This window comes from Thamnophis sirtalis, unplaced genomic scaffold (assembly GCF_051295495.1).
Source record: "Thamnophis sirtalis isolate CommonGarterSnake01/CBP01778 unplaced genomic scaffold, rThaSir2_p1.2 scaffold_2, whole genome shotgun sequence".
In the NCBI taxonomy this organism is placed as follows: domain Eukaryota; kingdom Metazoa; phylum Chordata; class Lepidosauria; order Squamata; family Natricidae; genus Thamnophis; species Thamnophis sirtalis.
The window spans coordinates 72197419-72224833 of NW_028261382.1; the positions used below are offsets into that span (position 1 = coordinate 72197419).

At 44.1% G+C, this 27415-nt stretch overlaps 1 protein-coding gene across 2 annotated transcripts; it reads right to left on the bottom strand.

The window, feature by feature from the left end:
• Positions 1–26786, bottom strand: STARD7 (StAR related lipid transfer domain containing 7). 2 transcript variants are annotated; one of them, XM_087706073.1, is made up of 9 exons: positions 26666–26786; positions 18543–18998; positions 9895–10097; positions 8598–8647; positions 7590–7700; positions 7408–7490; positions 4787–4886; positions 3333–3417; positions 1–442 (listed from the first exon to the last, which is right to left on the bottom strand). In XM_087706073.1, the coding sequence occupies exons 2-9, from the start codon at positions 18965–18967 to the stop codon at positions 240–242; spliced, it is 1260 nt and encodes a 419-aa protein (XP_087562199.1). In that variant the 5' UTR covers positions 18968–18998; positions 26666–26786; the 3' UTR covers positions 1–239. The 2 variants fall into 2 exon arrangements, with proteins under 2 accessions (XP_087562199.1, XP_087562198.1); XM_087706072.1 differs by lacking the exon at positions 26666–26786 and adding an exon at positions 26463–26620.
• Positions 26787–27415: the final 629 nt, after the last annotated feature.

The window sequence follows — 27415 nt, forward strand, 5'->3', positions numbered from 1 at the left end:
TGGCCGCACAAAACTGTTTTTCACGATGGCCGAGAGTGGTTGCCCAGGGCTGACGGTGTTCTTTCCTTCAAGGAGGAGACGTGGCAGAGAAGGGGGAGGAAGAGGACAGACGCAGGGCGAGGGGATCGAGGTCCCAATGACGTCCTTCTCCGTGGCTTTTTTCTTTTTCCTTTTTCACAGCCCGGAGCAAGAGGCATGGGGCTGCCAATGTTGCAAACCAAGCCCTCCCCCTCCTCCTTTTAAGCATAGTCTATCTGGATAGGGCTGTGGGCTCCTTCGTTCTTGTGGTCTTGGGCAGGCATGCCGGCCTTCTCTTCCCCGTTGCTGTTCTCGCCCCCGCTGTCCCGGGACTTGGAGGCGGCGATATAGTCTTTCAAAACGATCTCCATGTTCCTTGCCTTCAGCGCTGCCGAGTGAAGTTTCTCCAAGAAGTCCGGCATGCCTGTGATTGGGGAAAGGGGGGGTGGGGGACAATGAAAGGGGGCGGGGGGACAACAGGTGGGTGGAGAGGAAAGTATACCAGCTGGTCAAGAGGAATCCAACACCTACCTGCGGTCAGGGAAACTGATCTGCCCTCAAAAGCACTTAAGCATTCGGAGTTACTGTATTTTCCGGACTATAAGATGCACCAGTGTATAACACGCACCAAGATATTGAAGAGGTAAGTAAAGAAAAAATAGTTTTGTCCTCCCCGGCCCCCAGGAGCACTCTGCAGCCTTCAGCAGGGCTGGGGGATGGGAAAAATGCCCCCGTCTTTGTGAAAAACGGGAGGAAAATGGGCCATTTTTCACAAAAATGGGGGCATTTTTCCCTTCCCCTAGCCCTGCTGAAGCCTGCAGAGAGCTCCTGGGGGCTGGGGGGAAGGAAAAACAGCCCATTTTTGCGAAAAACAGCCCATTTTGCAGGGGCGGGACTTCAGGAGCCCAAAAATGGCTGTATTCAATATATAAGACACACTAACATTTCCACCCTCTTTTAGGGGGGGAAAGTGCGTCTTATACTCTGAAAAATACAGTAAGTTGAGATGAGGATAAAACTGGGATATTCAAAGAAAGGAGTGGCACAATGAACTCTGGAGTACAGTGGGACCTCCGGTCACAACTGTAATCCGTTCACGGACTTCAGTCAGCACCCGATTTGGTCGTGACTTGAAGCAAGACTGACTACGCATACACGTGCACAGACACATACAAAAAGGCACAGAAGGGGGAATTGTTGCAGCTGTGTTTGATCACCACCCGAGGATATTGTTCATGAACAAAGTGAAACATTTAGCAGATTTTTTGGTCGGCGATACCCAATTTGGTTGTGGTCAGAACCGTTTGTGACTCGAGGTCCCACCGTATGGCAGCAAATGATAAATTAACAACGGGAATTAAACTTTAAAAAGGGGTGATCGAAGCAAACGATCATGGTGAAATATGGGGGGATTTTATAAAGTCAATGTTGGTGGAAGCAAAGGGAATAAACCTACTCAAGGATATATGTTGTTTTGGAGGGGATGAGGGCACAATTGGAAGATATTGTATATTCTGTAGTTGTTATACAGCCATGATGGCGAAGCTCTGGCACAGGTGGCACACACAGGCCTCTCTTCCAGCACGTGAGCCATCGTCTCAGCTCAGCCCCACCAAACATGCATGCACGCCTCCCGCTGGCCAGCTGATTTTCGGGTCTCTTCCCTGCATGTGGGAGACGTGCGTGTATGCATGGGGTCATGTGCACATGCGTGGCATGTAGAAGGGAGCGTGGAGGGATGGGGGCCTCTGTGCCCCATTTTTGGTCCCAGGAGGCTCCACAAAAGTCCACTAGGCCCAAAATGGGGGGGGGGTGTCACACGCACATGCACAAGGGTTGGGGTACATGGAGGTCATGCGTGCATTGCATTATGGGTGTGGGCATGCGTGCATGTGCTGGCATGCAAACGCACACACTTTCGGTATGCGAGGACAAAAAGGTTAGCCATCACTGTTATAGATGAAGAAATATAAGGGGGGGGAGGACCAGGGTCTCCAGAGGGGCTGGGGTGCACAGTAATATTATTTTTTTCCTTTTTCTTTTTGTATTTAGATGTCTGGGTCTATGTTTATATTATATGCATTAAAAATATTATATATTTTTAAAAAAGACTTAAGGGGAAACTCGGGTGGGCTGTAATCTGATGGCGGGGGGGGGGGCTTAGGACCTCACTCATGCCTTAAAGACATCCTCGTCTCAAGATTTAAGATGGGAAAGCAGTCCCACTCGCGCCAATTGCTACTTGGGGCCACACGAAAAGGCAGCCCCTCCGCTCCTCGCAAACATGGCGGCTGTGGTAGGAGTGGAAACTTCTAGACCTCTGAACCAGAATTCTGGAGACTTGTTCTGCTGTGGAGAAACAGAACCTGAAGTGGGGCCTTTTAAATTCACTAAGGGTCAGTAGCCAATTTTGAATGAGTTCAAAAAGATCATCATCTTCATTTAACCACCCCACAATCCCTTGCAGTGTGGCATTTGGGCAACTGAATGGAGCTCAGGTTTACTGGCTGGATGCCACTCCTGTTGCCAATGCGGAGTTTTGTTCAGCGGATAAATTCTCAAATATGCCCAGAGAGAGAAATATTTGCCTCTACTGCGGATCAAACTCATGAGCCTCTTGACTGTGAGGTGAGAGCTCCACCTCCAGGCCACCGCACCAATCGCACTGGGGGCTTTTATAGCTGCTCATAGAGTTGACCCCAAAATAATTGAGGGGTGTGACTCACATCCATACTAAATTCATCACCCTCTTTTTAACAACCCCATAATCCCTTGCAGGGTGGAGTCGGGTCAACTGAATTAAGCTAGCAGAGTGTTTTAAAGGCCAGATGCCCTTCCTGTCGCCAGTGTGGAGTTTTGTTCAGCAGATATTATTCTCATTGTGCCCAGAGAGGGAAATATCTGCCTCTACCTAGGATTGAACTCACAGCCCCCTGATTGTGAGGCGAGAGCTCCATCTCGAGGCCACCGCACCACTACAATAAGTTCAAAAGTATACCTGTAACAAAAGGGAAGGGTTGGTTATCCTATACCAAACCTGATCATGAACCTCATGAGGCCCCCATGATACAAAGCCAACTTCTTTTCACCCAAGGATAATTTTCCACCCACTTCAACCCAGTAAACTTTGGGATGCGAATTTCACATCATCATCAGGCCTTCAACATCGAAACTGATGGTTGTTCTAAATCACACCGTTCTGGGATCTGAGATCACCCTATGTTTTATGCTGACGCCACCAACTCAAGAGTTCCAATTCTGCCACTTTGGTAGCCCGTTCTCCCTGCTGAAGAACCACAGTCCCCAACACTCACCACTGGAAACCATCCAGCTGACACAGTATCGAGGGAACACAGTTTGTGGGTTGTCGCTGTAGGTGAGCAGGTAGTCAAAGCCATTCTGAAACAGGAAACAATACTGATTAACTACTACTACTTGTAACAAGGAGGTCGGCCAGTTAACTTACCCAGTTTAACCCTTTTGCTATGTAAAACAAAATCAGTGGGGCGACTTTCCTCCAGAAGTTGTGAATGCTCCAACACTGGAGGTGTATAAGAAGAGATTGGACAACCATTTGTCTGAAATGGTAGAGGGTTTCCAGCCTAAGCAGGGGGTTGGACTAGAAGACCTCTGAGATCCCTTCCCACTCTGTTATAGTAAAAAATAAATTATAAAAGCAAAGTGCCATTGCCATGATAACAAGGACAGAATCATGAAAACAAGAAATAAAAGCTTCCTAAGTGTCTGGCAGCAACCTCTTTACAGTCAAACATTTTTTGTTCCCTTTCCTTAGTACAGTGTGTGTGGAGGGGTGACTTTTGTAGGGACAATGACCACGACAAAGAACAAAGAAATTCTCCATAGCACCTGAGGGCAGGACAAGAAGCAATGGGTGGAAACTAATCAGGGAGAGAAGCAGCCTAGATCTAAGGAGGCATTTCCTGAAAGTGAAAACAATTAATCAGTAGAACGATTTGCCTCAAGAAGTTGTGAATGCTCCAACACTGGGAGTCTTTAAGAAACTGTTGGAAAACCATTTGTCTGAAATGGTAGAGTGTTTCCTGCAGGAGCAGGGGTTGGACTAGAAGACCTCCAAGGTTCCTTCCAAATCTGTTATTCTATTTTCTAAAGTGGAAATGATGAGTAAACCAGTTCCTTAGAACCTCTCTGTATAAGGAGACAACAGGAGATCGTTCACATGTCCTCCAGGCAGCTGCTCCTCCTGAGGCTGCTGCAGGACAGAGTTTTTCTGCCGGTTCAACTTGCTCACAATTGCAACAGAGACTTTTGAAGGACATGAAGTTTGCACACCTCACTTTCTGACCCCTTTCAATCATTCTGAAATGGAGAACATGTAGCAAGAGAGAGAAAACACATTCTCAAACCAGTTTGAATTTTTACAACAACTAAAGGAAACCTAAAAATATAAAGATTTTCTGCTTAGAAAATCTTGGCCCCACCCATTTTGTATTAGCAAAAGAGGGTCATGATACAAAATTAAATGACCATCACTGTCACTGCCTCAACCAAATAGTCGATGTAAAGACTGGCAAGGATTAGAGAGATGATGCATAATACATGTCAAATTCTGAGGCCTAAAATATAATAAAATATGTATAATAAATCAAAAATAATAGGGGTCAAACACACATTAACAATTGTTGCTTCAGCCTCTTAAATATTTATGCTCCATGTAAAGAAAACCTCTTCTAAATTTCAGATTCCCTATTTTTTTTTTAAAAAAAAATAAAATAATAAAGGAACTCACCTCATCAAATGATTTGTGAGGATGGATAACCATTTGTGACTCGTAGGTTCTGACCCGGACGAATTCAGGATCTTCAGGAACGCCTGGGTGTTCTACCGCTCTAACCAAAATAAGAAAAAGGACATGATACTTCAGAAAACCAATCAACCATCTGTTCAGCTCTGGGACTGCAAACATTGTGCAATTATTGTAGAGTAGGGCGGGTCAAATTTTTTCAGCTTTCCATTTTCCAAACATTAGTGGGTGTTCAAACGTTGTGACCTACCTTGGGGGTTGCAAAGGTTATTTGGGTTCCTTTAATATAATTTAGATCTGCTTGTTATGTAACTTACGTAGATATCGTAACTTTTTAACCCTCTTTCCCCGGAAATAAGCCCTCCCTGAAAATAGTGCAACACAGCAGCAGCCATGAGGTGACCACGCTCGCCACCTCCTGCACCTCAAAAATAAAAAGACCTCCCTAAAAATAAGGCCAAGGGCTTATTTTGAGGGTCAAAAGAAAATAAGATTATTTTGGGGAAAACACGGTAACATTTTGTTTGTTTCATTTGTAGAGAGTAAAGAAGATTATTTTGACAGAGATATGTGAAAACTGTTGCCTAGGCTGGGGGTCCGCAAACTGCAGCTCTGGAGCCGCATGTGGCTTTCCCCCCCCTCTGCTGTGGCTCCGTCACTGGTCAGTGCCACAATTTTGAGAGGAGCTTCCAGTGGGAGGGGGGGGAGAGAGAAGCACAGTGCGCCAGGAGAAGACTCTATGGCAAAGGGAGGTTTTTCCAGTTATCTCCACAATTGATAGGGCTTTCGGTTATGACAGGTAGAGGAAAAAGTACGCCGCGCTAGGAGGAGACTCTATGGTGGGGGAACTGAACTTCTGGTCAGTTCCAGAACTGAACAGAGGGCTTCCGGTTAGGACCTTTGGGGCTCCCGGTGTTTTCTTTTATGTGGGAAACGGGTCCAAATGGCTCTTGTTTAAGTTTGCTGACCCCTAGGCCTAGGCCAAAGGGGGTAAAGCAGTTTTTAAGTCCAGGTGATACGGTTTGAAGCGCTTGAGGCAGACGCCTCCCTAATTCACTAGGGTATAAGAACAAGCATAGAATAACAGAGTTGGAAGGGACCTTGGAGATCTTCTAGTCCATCCCCCTGCCCCTCAGACTTCCAACTGCCATTATTATTAGCCAATCTCAATGTAAGTAGGTTTAGCCTTCCTGCGTGGTTAATTTCTTGATCTGGCCTGGGCTGACATCTATCTTGCAACTCCCATCATGCTGGGCTTCCCTCCTTTCCTCTTATACTCCAGTGAATCAGGGAGGCCTCTTGCTGAGCTGCTTCAGAATATCACCTTGTAGCTCTGGACTTCAAAAAAAGGTTTCGCCCCTTTTGGCCTTCCTGTGCACCTCTATTAAAGTTATCTGCACCTTAAAATCTTCCAGGGACAGGACAAAAGAAACAGAGGGAAAGAATTAAAAAAAAGTGTTCCAGGGATCTCAAATTGATAGGCACATTGAAACTGGATCTGTTTAAGCTTCCAAAAGAGCTCTTTATCGTTTCGCAACAACATTCACACAACCGTTTCCACGAAAATATAACCTACCCTGAAAGTAAGTCCTAGCTTGATTTTTACACGTGTGCCCAAGATAAGCCCTAACCTCCAAAACAAGCCCTAATTAAGACCCCGCCCACTCCAGAGTGAATGGGTAAAAATTAAGCTAAATTGGGGATGTGGGGGGCAGCTGTCCTACTACTTACCTTTGGATAGTTGCAGCCAAACCTCGCACACCCCGACATCTGCCTTGCCAGCCCATTTCTTCTGTGGCTGGCAAGGCTTCCCTGAAGGCCTCTGCAGCCAACAACAAAGCGCTGGATCGATCCAGAGCTCCGTTATCCACTGCAGAGGCTTTCAGGAAAGCTTTGCTGGCTGCAGAAATTCCTGAACGCCTCTGACAGTGAAAAGGAGGCCAGGGCGACGCACGCAAGTGAGGTAAGTCAGTGGATGACATCCCCCAAAATAAGACCTGGAGCCTGTAGCCAAATATATAGATAGTGTCTTATTTTCGGGGAAACACGGTGTCAGGCCTCCAGCCATCTTTTTTTGTGGATCTTTGGCCTGCCACACTTTTTATTATTCTACTATGTATTTTCTATTATGGGAAAATAGGAGGAGAGAATTATATGGAGTTCGATGATATGTAGCCATAACAACATTCTTTCTAGAAAGCCGAGGTCATCCTTTGTCTCTGCACCTGGCCGGAACTGGATGGGTGGAAGCTGCCAGCATGGCAGTGGGAGATTGGACCATGGGGAGGACTTGTGGGTGTGGGGGGCAAGACCTTAAACTTTCAACCGGGTGGGGAAAACTGGGAAGCTTTCAGATTCGGGTTTTCCCAGATGTGCCAACATGGCTCTATTGATAAATTGGAACTTTGAGGAATTCTTTGCCTCGGACTCTGATTTACTTTTGGATGCTATTTGGAATCCTGACACATGGTAGTTTTTCCTTCATCCTTCCAGCATTTGCCCCAAGAACCTTTCCCAAAGATTTAGAAACCCAAATCTTAAGCAGGCGACTGGACAGATCCTTTCGACAAGCAGCGAAGGTGGCTCCTGGGCCCTTGACCACTTACCGTGACACCAGCACCATCAGATTGTTCTCTTGGTCCACATCATACCGTCGGACATAAACGTAATCCCGTGAATACATTGGGTACTGAAAAGGGATGGGGTGGAGGAAGAAGAAGTCTTAAGATTGGGTGGCTAGTGACAATGCCCCTGGCAAGCAACAACGGGCAAAGGAAGGAGGCCTTACCGGAAAGTGAGTTACCCAGTGCACCACCTCTGAGCCCGTGTCTCGGTCTCTCTCAATCACTTCCAGTTTGATCACTAGGGAGTCCCACTTCTTCCGGTATTCCGTATCCAGCTAGAAGAGAAGCCACAAATTCTCAAGTCACCTACCTGTTCTGACCTAGGCTTCCCAAGATCATGAAGCCAACTCCTCATCCTGATCAAACCTCTTTTATTTAGGTTTTATTTAGGTTAAAGGGAATTCCTCTCCAGCAAAGTCCCAGCCAACAGTCTTTCCAGAGCGAATTTACAACCACAGACCTTTATAAGGCTTGGAGAGTTGCCAGGCCGATATCTTCTAAACAATACACTGTAGCAGCAATTACTTGGCAACAAGTTAGGAACAGATCTTCACCCTAATGAATTGAACTAATTGCCTCCTGCAAACTCCCCTCCCCTTTCGCTCCTCTTTATTCCCTGTGGGAGGGGCCATTCATCGTCCACCTGTGGCTTTACTCCCAAGTCGGCCCTTGTTCGTGCATCCCAATTAAATGCTATTTTTCAATTAAAAACAATGAAGCATCTTGGTGACAGTTATAGAAAACCAGCTCAGTGCTTTGGATAGGTACATACGTAAAGTTTAGTAGGACAGTATTAAACAGAAAAAAAATAAATGGTAGTGAAGGAAAGTTAGCATTTAAGACTTATTTCAAGCTGCAGTAAACTATTTTCCAACGTAGCTGAGCTTGCCACAGAATATAGGAAAAAATTCAGCTTGATTTTTAGATTTCTAACAATTTTTGAATATGCACTATCCATATTAACAACCAGCACGGGAGAAACACACTAGCAGAATATCTTACACTAATTTTGTCTTGCTTTATTTGCCCTGTTTTGAACTATTTTGCTAGGCTTCTGAGAGGCCCCTCACACTCCTACAATAAGGACAAGCAGAACGTAGGCTGAATTAAAGATTGAAGCTGGAAGTATCCTACTGTCAATGAGAAACAGGAAGAGGTGTGGGAGAACTCACCTGCACATTGAAAAACTGTCTTGGTGTCACATCTGTGTATGTTCCAAAGACTACAACAATAGAAAGACAAATCTCATAGTAGACATTAAAGCAAACACAGGTCTTGGTTAAGACTTCAAATCGTAAGTGGGCAACAAGATACTTGTAGGCTCCAAAGCATCTAGACGCCCCTCACTTGGTATGTACCAGACTCAAGTTTTTAAAGACCATTTTAAGTCAAAGCATAAATAGTAAAACAGCAAAGCAGCACATCCTCCGCTCGTAACATCCTTATTTCCTTATTTATTTCAATTATAATAGTTCTGGTCCTCACATAGGCCCTGGAGAGCATTCTTAAGATAATGTTCTGACTGAGGCTCATTCACATCTAGCAGTCTTTCAAGGGAGGATTTATAGTCACAGACCTTATCTGGCTTGGAGAGCTGCCAGGCCGATACCTGCAAAACTTGGCAAGGAGTCACAAACTCCCTCACAAACTCCCTTTCACTCCTCTTTTAATTCCTTTGGGAGGGGGCCATTCATCGTCCACTTCTGGCCTTACTTCCAAGTCGATCCCTGTTCTTTAGCTGTTCCCTTCATTCAGCAACTCTGTGCATGCGCACACTGGGAACAGGCTCCAGTTGTTCTTCTGCCTCACTGATGTCTGACTCCGAAGGCAGCTGATAACTGTCAGACAACCCTGGCCTCCTCTCTGCCTCCAACACAGAGCCCTCATCAGAGCCTTCCTCAGACTCCAGGACTGGCCCCTATTCCTCCCCAACCTCCTCACTGTCCAAATCTGCTGCCAGCTCTGCTGGCGGGCCACAAAAGATAATAAAATTGCACCTTTTGCTTAATATTTGCTTTGCTTAGTGATGGAAATTCTGGCCCCAAATAGGATCTTCATTTGAGGGCTCCCTACACAAACTTGTACGTGATAAAAAAATGGGCCAACTACTGAGAGCCACTGGAAAACGTTAGGACTGACTTAGAAATCCCTGAATCTAGATTTTTAAGATCACCTCGGCCCTTATTAAGCCTGGAACATGACTTTTAGAGGCTTTACCTTCTGGTCAATAATTATTAGTGATTAATTAAATGTAAACATTGCCCACCTTGCTATCCAGAGCGAATTAACAAAATTTGACTCAAGAAGGCCTCTGTTGGCGGTGGTAAATTAAGCAGATTGTGTATGTTATTATCTTGTATCACAGAGGTGGAAGGGGTTAGCAAGTCATCCAGCCCAACTTGGCCAGACAGATGTGTGATCTGTGTACCAAGACAAGAGTAAATATGAAAGGGAAGGGGGTGGGGATACCTCGATACTGGTACACATGACCCCCGCCAACCGGACGCCTCCATAGTTTGAACTGCTTCTTGTTGACCACCATTTCCCAACTCTGCTCTTCAGGATCAGACGAGACACTTTGGTAGGTGCTTGGCTCCAGCTCCTGATTTTCTTCCACACTGCTCGGGAAGAACCTCGAGATTTCTTGCATGTGTTTCATTTCTTGCACAGACCTTGGGAGAACGATGTTGAAACATGTCTATTTAGATAGATGATAGATAGATAGATAGATAGATAGATAGATAGATAGATAGATAGATAGATAGATAGATAGATAGATAGATATATGATATGAATATAAAGATGATAGCTATGATATATGATTACATGAAAGATGAGAGATATGTAGATATTGATATATGATATGAATAAGATGATAGAAATAGATATTGATATATGATATGGATGATATATATGATGATATGAATAGATATAGAGATAGAAGATATAGATATATGATGATATGAATATAGATGATAGATAGATAGATAGATAGATAGATAGACAGACAGACAGACAGATAGAAGATAGACAGACAGATGGATAGATGATAGAATGACTTTGCTGTCACTTTGTATGTACACTAATCAGCATATATTAAAATGAAATTTTGTTGCATACATCTCTCAAAGGGTCACCACCTCCAATATAATGTCCAATATACATGATACAAACATGACAAAATAAATAAATAAATAAATAATAAAGCATATACCCACATATATTATATGATACAGATAAACACCACTGTCTAGTTGGGATGTATACATGTAAATGGCAAGAAAAATGAATGTTGACTGTCTTCCTAACATCCCCCCCACCCCTCCGGACTTGCTTGGTGAAATTTAATCAACCTGACATATATTTGGCAAGGGAATAAGAAAGTACTGGAAAAAATGCTACCCACCCTTTTTTTTTAAAGCAAAGTAAAAATTCCATGGAGTCAAGCTCGATTGCTAATAACTTCTTCAACCCCACTCATGGATTTTTCTTGACAACAATATGTAAGCAGTTTGCCAGTGTTTTTTTCCATATGATTTTTAAAGGGATTTTCCAACTGGACTATTGTTGCATTTCTATCCAAGTTCTAACCCGGTTGCTTAGCTTTGGAAGAACAAACTAAGAATGGCTGCCACCAACAGGGCTTTTTTATTTTTATTCTTTTGCCTTATCTTACCCAAATAGAAGCTCTATTTACAATAGATGTGGTACAGATCCAGCTGGGCCTCTATTTCTAATTTAACAAGTTAATTCCAGCAATGGCAAACGAGGAGAAAGAATTCAAGATTTAAATCACAAATGGCCTGGGGCAAACCAAAAAAAGGATAATTTGCTGTGCCTACAATATGATCCATTGTTTCTTTCATTTTCATTTTCTATGTTTCATTTTTTTAATTACTTGTTTCTTTTCTTTCTGTTTGGAGAAATCTGGAGAATTCTGTGGAGTAACCATATTTCTCCACAGCTTAACTTTGCAAAATTGTACTGTCCCAGCTCACTAAACAAGCAATGTAGGCAGGTGATGGTGACAAGACATTTCCTGAAGAGCAAATTCTCATCTTTTAATAGGGTCCATTAAGATATTAAGCATCTAGAGGGACGCGGTGGCTCAGTGGTTAAGATGCTGAGCTTGTCGATCAGAAACGTCAGCAGTTTGAATCCCTAGTGCTGCATTAACGGAGGGAGCTCCCATTAGTTGCCCCAGCTTCTGCCAACCTAGCAGTTCAAAAGCAGGTAAAAAATGCAAGTAGAAAAATAGGAACCACCTTTGGTAGGAAGGTAACAGCATTCCGTGCGCCTTCGGCATTTAGTCATGCCGGCCACATGACCACAGACAGCACTGGTTCTTCAGCTTTGAAATGGAGATGAGCATCGCCCCCTAGAGCCGGGAACGACTAGCACGTATGTCCGAGGGGAACCAACCAATCATCTAGCATCTTTTTCATCCTCTTCTCTTCTTAGTCTAGCATAGAATGGGGGTTGGCTTGTTTCTGGTTGAGTATGTTTCGCATGTGAATAGTGGTGGGGCAGCCATCATTGCCTTAGCAGGTTTGTGTGAAGTCAGCCATCCAAATAAGCTGTCATATGGTTGCGGTTGTCATTTCATACCACACAAACTATGCTTTATTAATCTTGAAAGGTATGATAAAAGTCTTTTAAGAGTCTTTGTGGGCTGCCACAAAGAACCTGAAAGCAGGACAAGAAGCAATGGGTGGAAACTTATGGAGAAGAGAAGCAACCTAGGAATAAGGAGAATTTTCCTGACAGTTAGAACAATTAATCCATGAAATGGTTTCCCTACAGAAGTTGTGGGTGCTCCATCATTGGAAGTATTTAAAAAAGAGACTGGACAACCACTTGTCCTAAAATGGTATAAGGTATCTTGCTTGAGTAAGGGGTTGGACTAGAAGACCTCCCAGCTCCCTTCCAACTCTGCTATTCTATTATTGGATTTAGGGTTCAACATGATTTGCGACGCCAGCTGTTTTCTGGCTAACTAACATGTAGGACAGACATTCAGTGGAAGGCCACATGTTTGAAGTATGTCAAACGCACACATGACTAAAGAGGTTAGATGAGGGCAATAGGTAAATTAAGTCAAATCTACTGATCTTCCAAGAGCTGCTTTTATTAAGACAACTGTTACATAAATCTGGAAGCTTCTTCAAGGTCAATGGTATTTATCCTGAACAGATACTTCTCGTTCTCTTCAACTGAGCTTGAACAAGGGATATTCCTCTGTTGACTTTAATTTGCACTGAAGTCAACATCGAAGGAAAACAGTTCATTCCGAAATGTGTATCACCCATTAGATTTATCCTTCTTTCCACCGATTGGCTCAGATGGGCAAAGAATAAAAACTCAAAGACTTGAAATTTTTAGAAGCTGCTTAGAACATAGATGGAGGGGCTGGGGGGGGGGGGAGAGAAAGTCACATGCATATAGAGGAGGTTGAATCAGAAGACCTCCAAGGCCCCTTCCAGCTACTGCACTTGAGTAGAGATAATCCTTGATTTACGATCATTCGTTTAGTGACTTTTTGAAACTACACACTGTGGAAAAGAGTGACCAATGACTGCTTTCATGTTTATGATTGTTGCAATATCTCTGTGGTCATTCACTTAACAATCGGGGTGGTGGTTGGTGGTGGTGTTGTAATACTGGGCAAAAATCATCTTGCTTAGCAATTGAAATTTTGGGCTTAATTGTGGTCTTATGTTGAGGATCACTTGTCCGTCACTCCTGACTTTCATAAAAAGTATCTCAGGTAGTCAGGGACTTGGCCAGTGTCACTCAGAGAAAGTGTCAGGCCTGCAGCGATCTTTTCTTGTGGATCTTTGGCCTGACACACTTTCTATTATTCTGCTATGCATTTTCTATTGTGGGAAAATGGGAGGGGGGATTGTACAGAGTTAGATGCTATGTAGCCATAACAAAATCCTTTGTAGAAAGCCAAGGTCATCCTTTGTCTCTGCACCACTGCACCTGGCTGGAACTGGATGGGTGGAAGCTGTCAGCATGGTAGGGGAAGATTTGGACCATGGGATGGACTTGTGGGTGTTGGGGACAAGATCTTGAACTTTCAAATGGGTGGGGGAAACTGGGAAGCTTTCAGATTCGGGTTTTCCCAGATGTGCCAACATGGCCCCCTTAATCAATTGGAACTCTGAGCAATACTTTGCCTCGGACTCCGATTTACTTTTGGATGCTATTTGGAACCCTGACATTAGGTCTGTGTGAAGTGGGAAGACTGTACCAAACCTTTTTCATGCTAGTTCCATGTTTATTACCACAGAGATCTTCACAAAAAACCACCCTGGGGTGCAGGGGATTTACAGGTTAAGTACTTGGGCAAGAGTAGCCTGGATTACGCAAAGTGTCCCAACGTTTACGCAAGGTTCAGTCCTGAGCTCAGCAATACGCAAACAGCCAAAAGGTGTGTTGCGAGACCTCACCTGCTATTGGCTCAGAACAGATTTGCAACACACCGAAGAATATTCTGCACGAGTTCTTTCAACATTAAACTTTCTGAGTATACTTAAGTATATGAAGAGTTGCCTCTCCTGTAGATAAAAAGTTTATTGCGAGTTTCATGGCTACTGCATAGTTCCCAGCAGCCATCTTGCCTTTATTTTTTTATGTTAGAAGGTTTACTAAATCTATGTTTCACGAATTCCTGATGCTACCTTGCCTTCTCTTCTTCCTTTCACATCTTCTAGGCCAGGGGTTTCCAGCTCTTTCGGAACTGGGCCACTGCATGCATGCAGCTCCACTTGCACTACCGGCAGGTGAGCACATGTGTGTGCAAAACTCCATTTGTGCTGAACGGTGTGCATGCATGCCCACTGTACAAAGGGAACTAGGCATACTTGCTTGCCTGCAACCATCCCTCTCTCCCTCCACCCATGAGTCCACAAAGCTGAAAAGGTTGGGGACTATTTTAAACAAATCCTACTTTCACCTCACCATCAATGCTTCTGTCAACTTGTAAAGCATTCATGGTCTGCTCTCAAATTGCCTTGGGGGGGGGGGGGAGAGAGAACTGATGGAGTAGCCCAGCAGCCAAGTTCAGAACCCACGAAAGTGCCTTGTTGGAGAATGTGATTTATGACACACTCAGGGAGGAGGGGGAAAACAAGGTCACAGTTGAGCTGTAAATCACTTGCTGCAGAGTTGATTTCACTCAGGTAGTTGCTGACATGTTATTCCTAATAAATAACTGGATTTCTTTTGAAACTTGACTCGAGGCTCATGAGTTAATTAGGGCATCCGTGGGAATCCTGACAGCTTCAAGACGGGGTCCCCAACTCCCGGTCTGCAGCCCGCCAGTAACCGGGCTGTACAAGCGAGCGGAGCCCCGTACATGCATCTGCAGGATCAAGGCAGAATGCAAAACTATGTCTCCACCACCCCCATTCCATGGAAAAAACGCCTTCCACAAAACCAGTCCCTGGGGTCCAAAAGGTTGAGGGACACTGCTTTAAGGCAATTCTTTCAGCCACAGTGATCCTTTCCAGAAAAGGGGGAAAGGTTAAGTACCACCATGTTCCTGCAGAAGATGGCTGAATGATTCAGTTTTGTAAAGCAGCAAAGCTTCTAAACTTCACACACATATCCACTGCGCCACACACCCCACCTCCAAATAAAAAAAAGATACGTCTTCAAAAAGTCTTTTAAAGAGGGCCAGTGGATATGCGGGTTAAGCAAGCTTCCCAATAAATTAATTTCAAAGCTTAGGAAATATTAAAGTTCAATACTGAATTTGCAAAGACTCCAAGCACTGAAGGATATTTCTTCTGGCAGCATTAAGGGTGGAAAATGAGTCTTTTCAGGTTCTTTGGTCCCAAGCTGTTCAGGGTAAGAAAGAGAGCCAGAGGAATACTGGGAGCCATTGTTGGCAGTCAACTAATTAACAATGACCTCACACATTCCCTGTGACTGGTCCCAGTTTTAGCAGATCAGATTTCTACAGTTTTCACTCGCTGTGTTCACTTTATGGCACGCCCGGCTCCTCCTGAATTTTTAAATCCTGTAGGTATATGATCTGCTATAAGTTAGGGAGTCTGGCATCTGGCCAGATGTTTAGCACTCCGGCTTTCATTGGCAGCCAGTTGAAAGCTAATCTGGAATTTATCTGAGAGAAATGGAGTTATTTAAGCCATGTATTCCGACCTAGCCAACATTCTCTTTCTATCATTCATGACACAGAATCCTTTTGCAAAAGCCTATATACAATTGCATTTTAAATAAATATGCTTTTATTGTTCATGGTCTCCTATATTTTTTGTTTCTCACAATATCACACAACATAATTGGAGCATCAGGTTGCCCCACACTACAAAGCGGAATCTACAGAATCCAGTGCACTTCAAAACAGGTATGTGGTTAAAAAAAAAGATCCTGATGTCCATTTAAATATTTGAAAACATATAGTAATGAATGCTGTTTGCTTTAACTGGGGACTACAATCATGCTTTCTTCCATGGATTAGATAACAACTCCCATAATGCCCAATCTATTATTATAGGTAACATAAAGGTTTCCCTTGCACATGTGTGCTAGTCGTTCCCAACTCTAGAGGGCAGTGCTCATCTCCGTTTCAAAACTGAAGAGCCAGCACTGTACGAAGATGTCTCCGTGGTCATGTGGCCGGCATGACTCAACGCCAAAGGGACACAGAACTCTGTTACCTTCCCACCAAAGGTGGTTCCTATTCTTCTACTTGCATTTTTTACGTGCTTTCAAACTGTTAGGTTGGCAGAAGCTGGGATAAGTAACTGAAGGTAAATCCGTTACATATCACTAGGGATTTGAACTGCCGAACTGTTGACCTTTCTGATCGACAAGCTTATCCACTGAGCCACCGCATCCGTAATCCATTATTATACTCACTAGGAATTGGGGAAACTTCAGAGCACTAGTTTGGAAAAAGCTACCTGGGTATATTTCTGATTCTCCAGCTTTCTTAAATATCCTTAAGATTGCCTAAAAGCTCATATTTTAGAAGTCATGGAGAGGGAAATAAAAGATATAAATGAACAGTGCAGTGAAACATCAGGTACACAGGTAGTCCTTGTTTAATGGGTGGTTGCTTAGCAACCCTTCAAAGTTACAACAGACCCCCCACCCACCCAAAAGGCACATAACCCAGTTCTGGACTTCCAACAGCAGTGACCCCTTTCTGTGGCCAAATAGCCTTATTTGGGTTGCTTGTCAAGCAGCTCGCCTTTACAATCACAATTTATGAGGTTTTGTGGGGTGTTTGGTCAGAAACCAAACTTCAACCAGTTTTTGGCAAAGCACACCCACAGGAATGGACTGACTTGCTTAATGACTGCTGCAAAAGAGGTCATAAAAGCAGATTGGTTGGTTATATGGGCACCTCCCAACTTATAACCATCGTGACCTACAATGGCAATTCTAGGCTCCATTACAGGCAGTCTTGGATTTACAATAGTTCACCAAAATTACAACACTGAAAAAAGTGACCGATGACCATTTTTCACACTTACGACCATTGCAGAATCCCGTGCTCACATAATCAAAATTTAGACGATTGACAACTGACTCATAATGATGACAGTCGCAGTGTCCCACATCACGGGATCTCCTTTTGGGGAGCTTCTGACAAGCGGTCAATTCACTTTACAACTGGGTTGTTAACTTAACAACTGTGGCAAGAACGGTCATAAAATGCGGCAAAGCTGACTTAACAAATGTCTCACTTAGCAACGTAAATATTCTGCTCGGTTGCAGTCATAAGTCAAAGACTAACTGTAAAACTCTTCAGATGCTAATCAGGAAAGTCACAAGGATCGGAAAGAACAGCTGGTGAGGGCTCGTCGTCTCTCCTCCCCCGTCTGGCCTAAAATAGAGGTGATGCCTTCTCTCTCTTTTGAGAAAGAGTTCTAGAGAAGGGGTGGCCCAGCCTTGGCAACTTAAGACTTGAACTCCCAACATGCACGAACCCAACAAACATAGACACTTTTGGGAATTTCACAATCCCAAAAGCAAAACTCTTTTGAGCACATCATTTTGGCACTGAAGATTGCAAAACCGGCTCTAACTTTTCCCACGCAATTCTGCACGATTAAAGACTAGATTTCTCCCCTCCTCCCATTGGACAGGTCGCATGGTCCAATTATGAACTGTCCTTTCGTTTTGAGAAGAGTTTATGTCGTGGCCGACACTTGCAGAAGTGTCCTTGGTGGGGACATGGTTGAAGTCTGGAGCCTCCCCAATCCATCTTCCACTTCCCTCTCCGCAGTTCTTTGGCAAGTTGAGAAGCGATAATAGTCACAGGAAGCATGTACAAATTCAATCCTTTGACAATGCACTGGCAGGGGAATTCTGAGAGTTGAAGTCCACAAGTTTCCTGGCAGTTAGAACAATTAACCAGTGGAACAACTTGCCTCCTGAAGTTTTAAATTCTCCAGCACTGAAAGTTTTTAAGAAGAGACCAGACAACCATTTTTCTGACATGGTATAGGGCAGGGGTCGGCAATCCACGGCTCTGGAACTACATGTAGCTTTTTCATCCCTCTGCTGTGGGTCCCTGTCACCGGTCAGCACCACAATTTTAATAGGAGCTTCCGGGGAGTGGGGGAGGAAGCACAGCGCGCAAGGAGACTCTATGGCAGGGGAACCAGACTTCTGGTTGGCTCCAGAATTGAACAGGAGGCTTCCAATTAGGACCTTTGTGGCTCCCGGTGCTTTCTTTTCTGTGGGAAACTGGTCCAAATGACTCTTTGAGTGTTTAAGGTTGCTGAGCCCTGGTATAGGGTTTTCTGCCTGAGCAGGGGGTTGGACTAGAAGACCTCCAAGGTCCCTTCCAACTCTGTTTTTCTAATCTATGTAGTCTTCAAGTTGCCATGGTTCAACACCCCTGCTCTACAGGAACGATCAACTTGCCTGGTAATTACGGCACCAAAGAGAAACCTGGGTCAAGGCACCTGCTGGATGTGCGAGAGCTAACAGGAAATCCCTGCCCTCCAAGTGATAATCATGCCCTGGCCACTGAGGAATTAAAAAGGAAATTGGGTCAGGATGTGCCCTGCTACCAACACCAAAGGAGCCCCGTTCACCCCGAGACTTAGCAGAAAGGGGAGAAGACCTACCTCTTCAGCTCTTCTTCCTTGATCCTCTCCTCCTCCCACAGGAACACTCCGGTGAGGGCTGCCATCAGCTTGCAGGCGTTGGCATGATGACCCTGGAATCGCCGCCACAAGGAAGAGAAGAGATTCTTGCGCGCCCTCTCGGAATAAATGTTACTGTACAGCTGAGCGATTTGCTGAGCACGCCTGATTCTCTGGCTGGTCACATAGCTGCACTGATTGGCCAGCAGGGATAGTAGGCTCTTCTGCCCCAGGTCTTGCTCAGAGCCTTTCCGAAGCCACGTAAGCAGCCACTGGTACTTGCCCTTCAGGAAGTCCTCGTTCCACCACCCATTCCGTGGCTTCCCTTCATAGGTGATGAAGCGGGATGAGTTCGCATAAAGGGAATAAAAGCTGGAGGGCGACCTCCATTGAAGTGGATGGAACATTCCTGCCACGCCTCACTGACCAGTCAATGCCCTAGACAAAAGAAAAAAAGAAAAGAACACACAATCACAACACAACTTCAGTCACAATGTTTGATATCGCCACATTTAGGAGTCTCCTCTCTTGACTGGATAGACAGCATCACAATTAAAGGAAGCTTCGTTTTGGGTTTCAGGGAGGAACTTAGAGCAGCTTCTTCAACAACACATTCAGCAATCTAGCAGGTTTACAGACCACACATACATTGCAAAAACTCATTATAAAACGTCTTTGTTTTGGTCAGCCTATTTTTTCCTCTGTTTTTTAAACAAAAGGATATCTATCAATGCTGGTTTAGTAAACATGCCAAATAGAAAGCACAGCTAAAGGATTATTCTGCTATCCTGCTGCCTTATTCTTTGTTCTTTTGTTTAATGTTGCTATTGCTTTATTCTAAAATGATTTATTTCAGTCTCTTCCATAGAATAAAGGTAAAGGTTCCCCTCGCACATGTGAGCTAGTCATTCCCGACTCTAGGGGGGCGATGCTCATCTCCGTTTCAAAGCCGAAGACTCAGCGCTGCCCGAAGACATTTCCATGGTCATGTGGCCGGCATGACTAAACACCAAAGGTGCATGTAACACTGTTACCTTCCCACCAAAGGTTGGCAGAAGCTGGGACAAGTAATGGGAGCTCACTTTGTTACGCGGCACTAGGGAGTTGAACCGCCGACCTTTCTGATCGACAAGCTCAGCGTCTTAGGTACTGAGGCACTGCGTCCCTGCTTCCATAGAACAGAACTACGTAAACACATGTAAAGACTGGCAGCTAGTTAACAGGTTTATGTAAGAATGGTTAATAAGCCATATATTACCCAAATTTGATTCCCCCCCCTCAATCTGATCCAAAAGTCAAAGTATAAAATGGAAAGAAATTAATTTCCTGTATTTCTCAAGCGCAGAGATAAAATACCTGGATTCCTACATCCTGCTATAAATGGCTTACAAATACATGAGCATCATTTGATATGACAGATCAAAAACAAACATAACATTGAAAGTGCAACGCATAGCATGAAACAACTCCCCAGAATCACTATAAAAAATGCACAGATGAAGAGGGATGGCTGGAACTACAAAGAAAGTAAGCTCTTATGGAATTTAAAGTTATGTCTAGTGTTCCAACAAACCAGTGTATCCAAAGACAGATGTTTTCCTGCAACACAGTGAAATCATTCATGAGGACAAGTGAGGGGGGAAAAGTCACCAATATCCCATTTTCTTCGCAAGCAGAACCTCTTGTCTCATTATTCAACCTTTCCAGCATGGAAACGTTCTCTATTGCAAGAAGCAAAAGTAAGGAGTATGCTTCCTCTACCGCTATTCTCAGCATCCTATTATAGGTCTCAAAAGCAGATACAGTAATTGGTATTAGCAACAGGATCATCTTGCTTCATAGCAACCTAAAAATGACCCCAGGGCAGGAATGCTTATAGCATACCAGTAGTACAGTAGTTCAACCAAAAGGGGAGTAGCTGGTGCAAGGTTCTTCATTTGCAGTAGAGATTTCTGCAGCAGCTGCCAAGTAAGACAAATCCAAAGATTCTTCCAACTCTCAACAGTATCAAGTAACAGAGAAACAGGCCAGAGGGGTAGCTGCGCTCCAGCTGTATCAAGGACACGTGCTTGTCAGCCTGCACGCTCTACCCACAGAGTGGGTTTGTGAAAAGGAGTAATAAGATCTCATATAATACCTCCCCAGATAATAAGTCCAACTGAGCTTTTGAGCGCATGCATTAAAATAAGCCCTGCCCCGAAAATATTGCAACACAGCAGCAGCCATGAGGTGACCACGCTTGCCACCGCCTGCATTTCAAAAATAATAAGATCTCCCCAAAAATAAGGCCAAGCACTTATTTCGGGGGTCAAAAGATAATAAGACCGTGTTTTATTTTCAAGAAAACATGGTGTGTGCGTGTGCGTGTATACATACACACACACACAAAGAGAGGCTCAGCCAAACTCATTGTACACATGTTGTACTCTGATAATAAAGGTTTGAATTGAATATAAAGAGAATACAAAAGTAAATATTAGGGAAATTAGGAAAAAGGGAAATGGATGGTGGAGAAAAGCAAGGGAAAAAGGAAAAAAAAGGATTGACTTCCAACTCCTTTTGTACAGCAAAATAACATAAAATAGCATTAACATCTACCCTCATCTTTTTACTTTTACTTAACTAATAATAGAAACTAGGCATTTCTATAAAAAATCTATCTAATAGGTAAAACCCAATATCAAAGTTTCATTTTTTCTTTCCACCTCAAGCACAAAAGGAGTAGAAAGATCTCCCAGGCCTGGCTGCATTGGAATGGTGAGGTGTCAGATGCAAAATCTAATTAAACTCCAAGGCTTCATTCCTTTGATTAGAAGAACTGCAGCTCTCCAAATGTAGCCAATGGTGAAAGTCTAATACTCTTATTCAATGTAAAAGGGTCCATAAATATCTGCAATCCATTTCACCACCAGAAATATATAATTAAAAGCACGAGAAAGAAAAAAAAACCTTTAATGGTTGCACAATAAAGTAAATATTAAGTAATGAGACTCATCTTTACAAAAGACAGAATTAATCTGATGCTAGTTCATAATCTTTATTGCATCTTGATTCCTTGAGCTTTAAATAAATATTAGAGGACTAAGTACTGTATTGAAGGGTCTTAAAGACTGTGAACCAGGAAGATAGTATACAAAGGGAAGGTCAGATACCTGCTTTTTGTCAATTACAAAATAGAGAAAATGCCACCCACTCTTTTTCAGATCTGTTGCAATAATAGATCAGTACAATATTACTTCAATAATCTGGCCAAATCTCACCCCCGTTCTTTCTAAATCTATTATTCCTTACTGCCACATTCTGCCTCAATCTTTCCTAAGTGGGGTGTCCATAAACATAATGGATTAACTCTCATAATTCCTCATATAGCACAGCCAACAATAATATAGGTAGGAGATTGCAGAATTAAAAGTTCTGAATGGGAAGTATGTCCTACACGCTTGTGTTTCTCCACCTTGTCAACTTTAAGATATGAGGACTTCAACTACTAGAATTCCCCATATCTTAAATGTTGCTGTAGTTGAAAAATACTGTCCTACACTGTTACCTATCTTGTGACTCCACAGAGAACAAATCCTACACATGATTTTCACCACCAACAATCTCAGGATCTGGGATTTTTTTAAAAAAAACCATACAGTAAGGGTGTAAAGATATGTTTAAAAGTCATGCAGGACGAATTTCAGATTAGAACGATTTCTACTAAGCTCTTAGAAGATAAGGAGAATTACAAAAAGGTGCCAAGCTTCTATTACTCTATGACTTTCAACAGCATGTTTATTCACAATATGTACAAATTAACTTGCACTATTATCCGTAGCAGTTTGCAGAAAAACATTTTAATTTTTAGCATGTGCCCAACTGCTTACATTAGAAGATAGCAAATTATGGATTTGAGTCAAAATACATCCATCTGAAAGCTGAAAGGTATTTTCCCTTCCCTTTGCACAAGACCTCAATCAGAAAACTACAGAAATACATAGATAACATTCAGTCACATGACTTTAAGTTAATTTAATGCTGTGTGCAATTTAGAGCAACAATTTCCCACTCTCCTAAAAATCACGAGATTGGCAAATACAGAAAGAGATACTGAAATGATTGAATATCTGCCATGCATCATTGGTGATCATTATAAAGCAGACTCCATTGCTTATGTGCTCCTGAATTATGGTTTTCTCACAATTTCTAGAGTCAGTTTGGTTTAGTGGTACAAGTGCTGGCTTAGAAAAAAGGAGACTTGAGAGTTTTAGGTCTTCCTTAGGCATGAAAACTGGCTGAGTGACTTTAAAGGGCCAATTGCACTTTATCAGCCCACCTCGCACATAGTTGTCATTGTGGGAAGAATAGAAGGCAAGGGTGTTAGATATGGTTGCCATTGTGACTTGTACATATGGTTCCACCACAAAATCGTGGAGGACAAAATCGCGCTCGACGAAAGCGCGCATTTGACGTCATCACAGCGCGACGAAAACATCGCGCTGTGATCGAAAAATGTAAAAATAAAGCTAAAACCTTACCCTAACCCCCCCAAACCTAACCCTAAATCTAACCCTAAACCTAACCCTTAACCTAACCCTAAATCTAACCCTAAACCTAACCGTTAACGTAACGCTAAACCTAACGCTAACCCTTAACCTAACGCTAAACCTAACGCTAAACCTAACGCTAACGCTCTAACCCTAACCCTAACCCTTAACCTAACCCTAACCCTAACCCTTACCTTTATGTGAATCGGCTTGCTTTAATTTTAATTTTATTTCAATTTTTAATTTTTTTCGTCGCACTGTGACGATGTCACATGCGCGCTTTCGTCGAGCGCGATTTTGTCCTCCGCGCTTTTGACGGGTCACGGTACATATAACAAAAAGGCAGGATAAAAACATAATAACAAAAAGATCTGCAAACCGAACAAGTGTGGCAAAAGAAAGCCAAAATAGGCACATTGGGTGCAATTCCAAAACATCTGGGGCACCATCAGAAGATTGCAAAAGGCAGCTTTGCTTAGAAACAGCTTACATTATGTGACACTATTATTATGAAATAACCACATCTGCCTATTCCAGGTCCTTGGGAAGGACTCAATAGGCAGACAAAAATGCCAAATCCTCTTGCTGAGTGTTTATACTGAACCCACCATAAATAACAATTTAATTCCGTGGCTCAGTTCTTTCTCCTAGGCCCACCTGCAAATTACATTAAGCTACAACAATGAATATACATGCCATAATAGTAGGGTTAGAAATTAAAATCTAAAAGCCCCCGATCTGCTCCCCTTCCAGCCTTTTAGCCAGATTAGGTTGAGAAGGGAAATCTTTTATACCAATACTTCAGTTTGTCCCATTCATAATAAATCCACACCTAGGAAGGAATCTACGTATCTGAATCTTTTCCAGACTGCACATGACCTCAGGGCCACATCCTAATGTTCACATCCAACACATAACTCTGGATCAAAGCCCAGAACAGCAGCATCTCAATCTGCACATCTAAACATCAAAGCCCACTTGTCCTTCTATACACCTCAATTAGCAGACCCCTCACAATACCTTCAATCGCTGTAGGTGGCCGAATGAATGAATAAACTACAGGTAGACCTCAATTTAAGACCAAAATTTCTGTTGCCAAGTGAGAAATTTGTTAACTGGGTTTTTGCCTACAAAACCTACAAAAAAAATGGCCACAGTTGGGGCAACTTCAGGGCTGACAGTTTTCTCCCATTTTAACAATTTTTCTTGCCACATTTGTTAAGCAAATCACTGCAGTTGTTAAATCACAGTTAACACAGTTAAGTGAATCCAGTTTCCATGTTTGCTTGTGAGAAGGTCGCAAAAGGAGAGTCACATGACCCCAGGACACTGCAACAGTCATAAATGCAATTCAGTTGTCACGCATCCCAATGTACATCACAGATGATGATTTAAAGGTGTATAGTATCCAACACCAGAAGCAAGGGATGGAAATTGATAATGGAGAGAAGCCACTTAGAACTAAGGGGGAATTTCCTGACAGCAAGAACAATTAACCAGTGAAACTCCTTGACACCAGAAGTCGTGGATGCTCCATCCTGGACACTTTTAAGAAGAGACTGCACACCTACTTGTCTGAGATGGTATAGGGTCTCCTGCTGGAGCAGGGGAAAGACCTCCAAAGTCCCTTCCAGCTTCTATTCTACTCTATACCCAGATCCCTCAGCAATCTAGCCTGTTCCCCTGAATGTTCCATGCATTGAGCGTGCCGTCCTTTGATTCCCTTTGCACGTCCACCTTCAGGTCTCAAGATGCCCAATACAGTAGAACAGAACAGAATAGAATAAATAGAATAGAGAATAGAAGAGAATAGAGAGTAGAATAGAAATTTTTTATTGGCCAAGTATAATTGGACAGAAGGAAATTGTCTTTGGTGCAGATGCTCTCAGTGTACATAAACAGAAGATACATTCATCAAGAATCATAAGGTACAACACTTAATGATAGTCATAGGGTGCAAATAAGCAATCAGGAAACAACCAATATCAATAGTAAGGATGCAAGCCACAAAGTGAGAGTCCTGCAGTCACAAGTGGGAGGAGATGGGTGATAGGAACAATGAGAAGACCAATAGTAATAATGCAGCCTTAATGAATGGTTTGACAGTGGGGAGGGAATTATTTGTTCAGCAGAGTGATGGCTTTGGGAAAAAACTGTCCTTGTGTCTAGTTGTCTTGGTGTGCAGTGCTCTACAGCGTTGTTTAGACGATAGGAGTTGAAACAATTTATGTCCAGGATGTGAGGGGTCTGTAGATACTTTCATAGTCCCCTTTTTGACTCATGGAGCGTACAGGTCTTGGATGGAAGGCAGGTTGGTAGCCATTGGTTTTTCTGCAGTTCTGATCATCCTCTGAAGTCTGGGTCTGCCTTGTTGGGTTGCAGAACCCAATTAAGTACATTAACGAAGCACAATACCGTATCTTTTATTTCTATTGAGCTAAGATATATATAGTGGCTGGATTAAAACCGCTCAGTGGTTTTCTACGGCTAAAAGTGGACTTGAATCTGGGTCACCTACCGAACTGAAAGAAAAAAAAAATTCGTGCAGTCTAGGGCCGTGATGGCGAACCTTTTCAGCACCAAGTGCCCAAACCAGAACGTGTCTATGTGCATGCATGCACCTGTGCTGGAGGGCCGGAAACCCAAAGACATACACATGCAGGCCAGGAAACATGAAGACCAGGTGGCCAGTGTGTATATGCCTGTTTTTTGGCCATTTTGGGGGCTGTTTTCAGACCATTTTCTGGGTGGTTTTTACACTGCTTTCAGGACAGTTTTCTTAGCCAATTTTTGGGCCATTTTCCGCCAGAGGAACAGCTGGTGATGCCGTGCGTGCCCACAGAGAGGGCTCTACGTGCCACCTCTGACACACCTGCCATAGGTTCACTATCACAGGTCTAGGGTTTCCTGCTTGAGCAGGGGGCTGGACTAGAAGACCTCCAAGGTTCTGCTCTATATACAAGTCCAGGGTCTTTTATATGGATCACTCAGCGATCCAGCCTGTTCCCCTGAAACTTCCTCTTCATTTTAGGATGTCGCCCTTTGATTCGGTCTTAAGATGCCCAAGACCCCCAATCCCCTCCCCCTCAACACCCCCAAATTTTTGGACGCTTTACAGGGCTTCCTGATAAGGCCTGTCGTCCCTTCTCTACCCCACAAAACCCTCTTGACCCCACAGCACCGAAGAAGCCGGCCGAGGCTGCAGCCACGACGCCCCTTCAAGGCCCTCAAAAGCCTCGCAGGCTCCCTCTCCGCCTTCCCGCCCTTTTTCCACAGCATTCACTACGCCTGTGCCAAATGGCCACCTCCCGGGGGGCAACCCCTCAAGCCCCTTCAACTACAATCCCCAGAGGCTTTTTAGGGAAGACCTCACCTGACGAAGCCTCTCCCCGCGAACCCTCCAGCCGGTGGCGCGGCCCGAGCGGAGGGTTTGGAGGCGGGGGGGGAGGGACGAAGACGGACGGCCCGGCTCGGGGCGGCGCCTTCTCCTCGCCTTCCCCTCCTGGCTTGAGGAGAAGCCCTCAAGAAAGCGGCCTCCGCTGGCCTAGGCCGCGCCCCGCGCCCCCAGCTACGCACCTATTGGCCGGCGCTTCGGCATCCCCGCCTTCCGATTGGAGGGAAGAGACGTCCGTCTTCTTCTCCCCGCCTCTCCCTGCGACCTCACGGCCGGCGTGCTGACTTTCCTCCGAACGGCATGCCCACCGAGCCTTGGAGCTCCGCCTTGTGACCCACTCAAGGGCGCCTTGGAGACAGGAGGACCCCAGCCCCTCCCGAAGGGGGCTGTCCATGGATGGCGCCTGCATGAAATGTCAGACGCTTCTAACGCCTCGTGTAGGGGGCTTCCGGTCAGCAAGGGACTATGGGAGATGCAGTCCAAGCCCGCCCAAGGGCAGATAGGTTAGATTCTCCCCCTAGAGAAAAAAAAAGTGGGGGATCCTTTTGGGGAGTTACCATTTGGGAATCAGGCGTTGCTGGGCCCGAGTGCAGCCAAGTACCACAATTCCCAGCCTCTGGGCCAGAGGTCTTCAAACTTGGCAACTTTAAGACTGGTGGACTTCAACTCCCAGAATCCTCTGGAGGATTCTGGGAGTTGAAGTCCACCAGTCTTAAAAGTTGCCAAGTTTGAAGACCTCTGATCTAAGTGGAGAGATTGCAGAGAAAGGGATTGCAAGAGAGTAAGTTATGCTGGCTGGAGGATTCTGGGAGTTGAAGTCCACCAGTCTTAAAGTTGCCAAGTTTGAAGACCTCTGATCTAAGTGGAGAGATTGCAGAGGAAGGGATTACAAGAGAGTAAATTATGATGGCTGGAGAATTCTGGGAGTTGAA

Coding starts and splice junctions, on each gene's coding strand:
- STARD7 (XM_087706073.1), bottom strand. CDS start 18,967: ATGTTCCATCCACTTCAATGGAGGTCGCCCTCCAGCTTTTATTCCCTT. Junction 10,098..18,542: donor AAGGAAGAAGAGCTGAAGAG/GTAGGTCTTCTC, acceptor CGTTCTCCCAAG/GTCTGTGCAAGAAATGAAAC. Junction 7,491..7,589: donor ACTGGGTAACTCACTTTCCG/GTAAGGCCTCCT, acceptor ATCCCTTTTCAG/TACCCAATGTATTCACGGGA.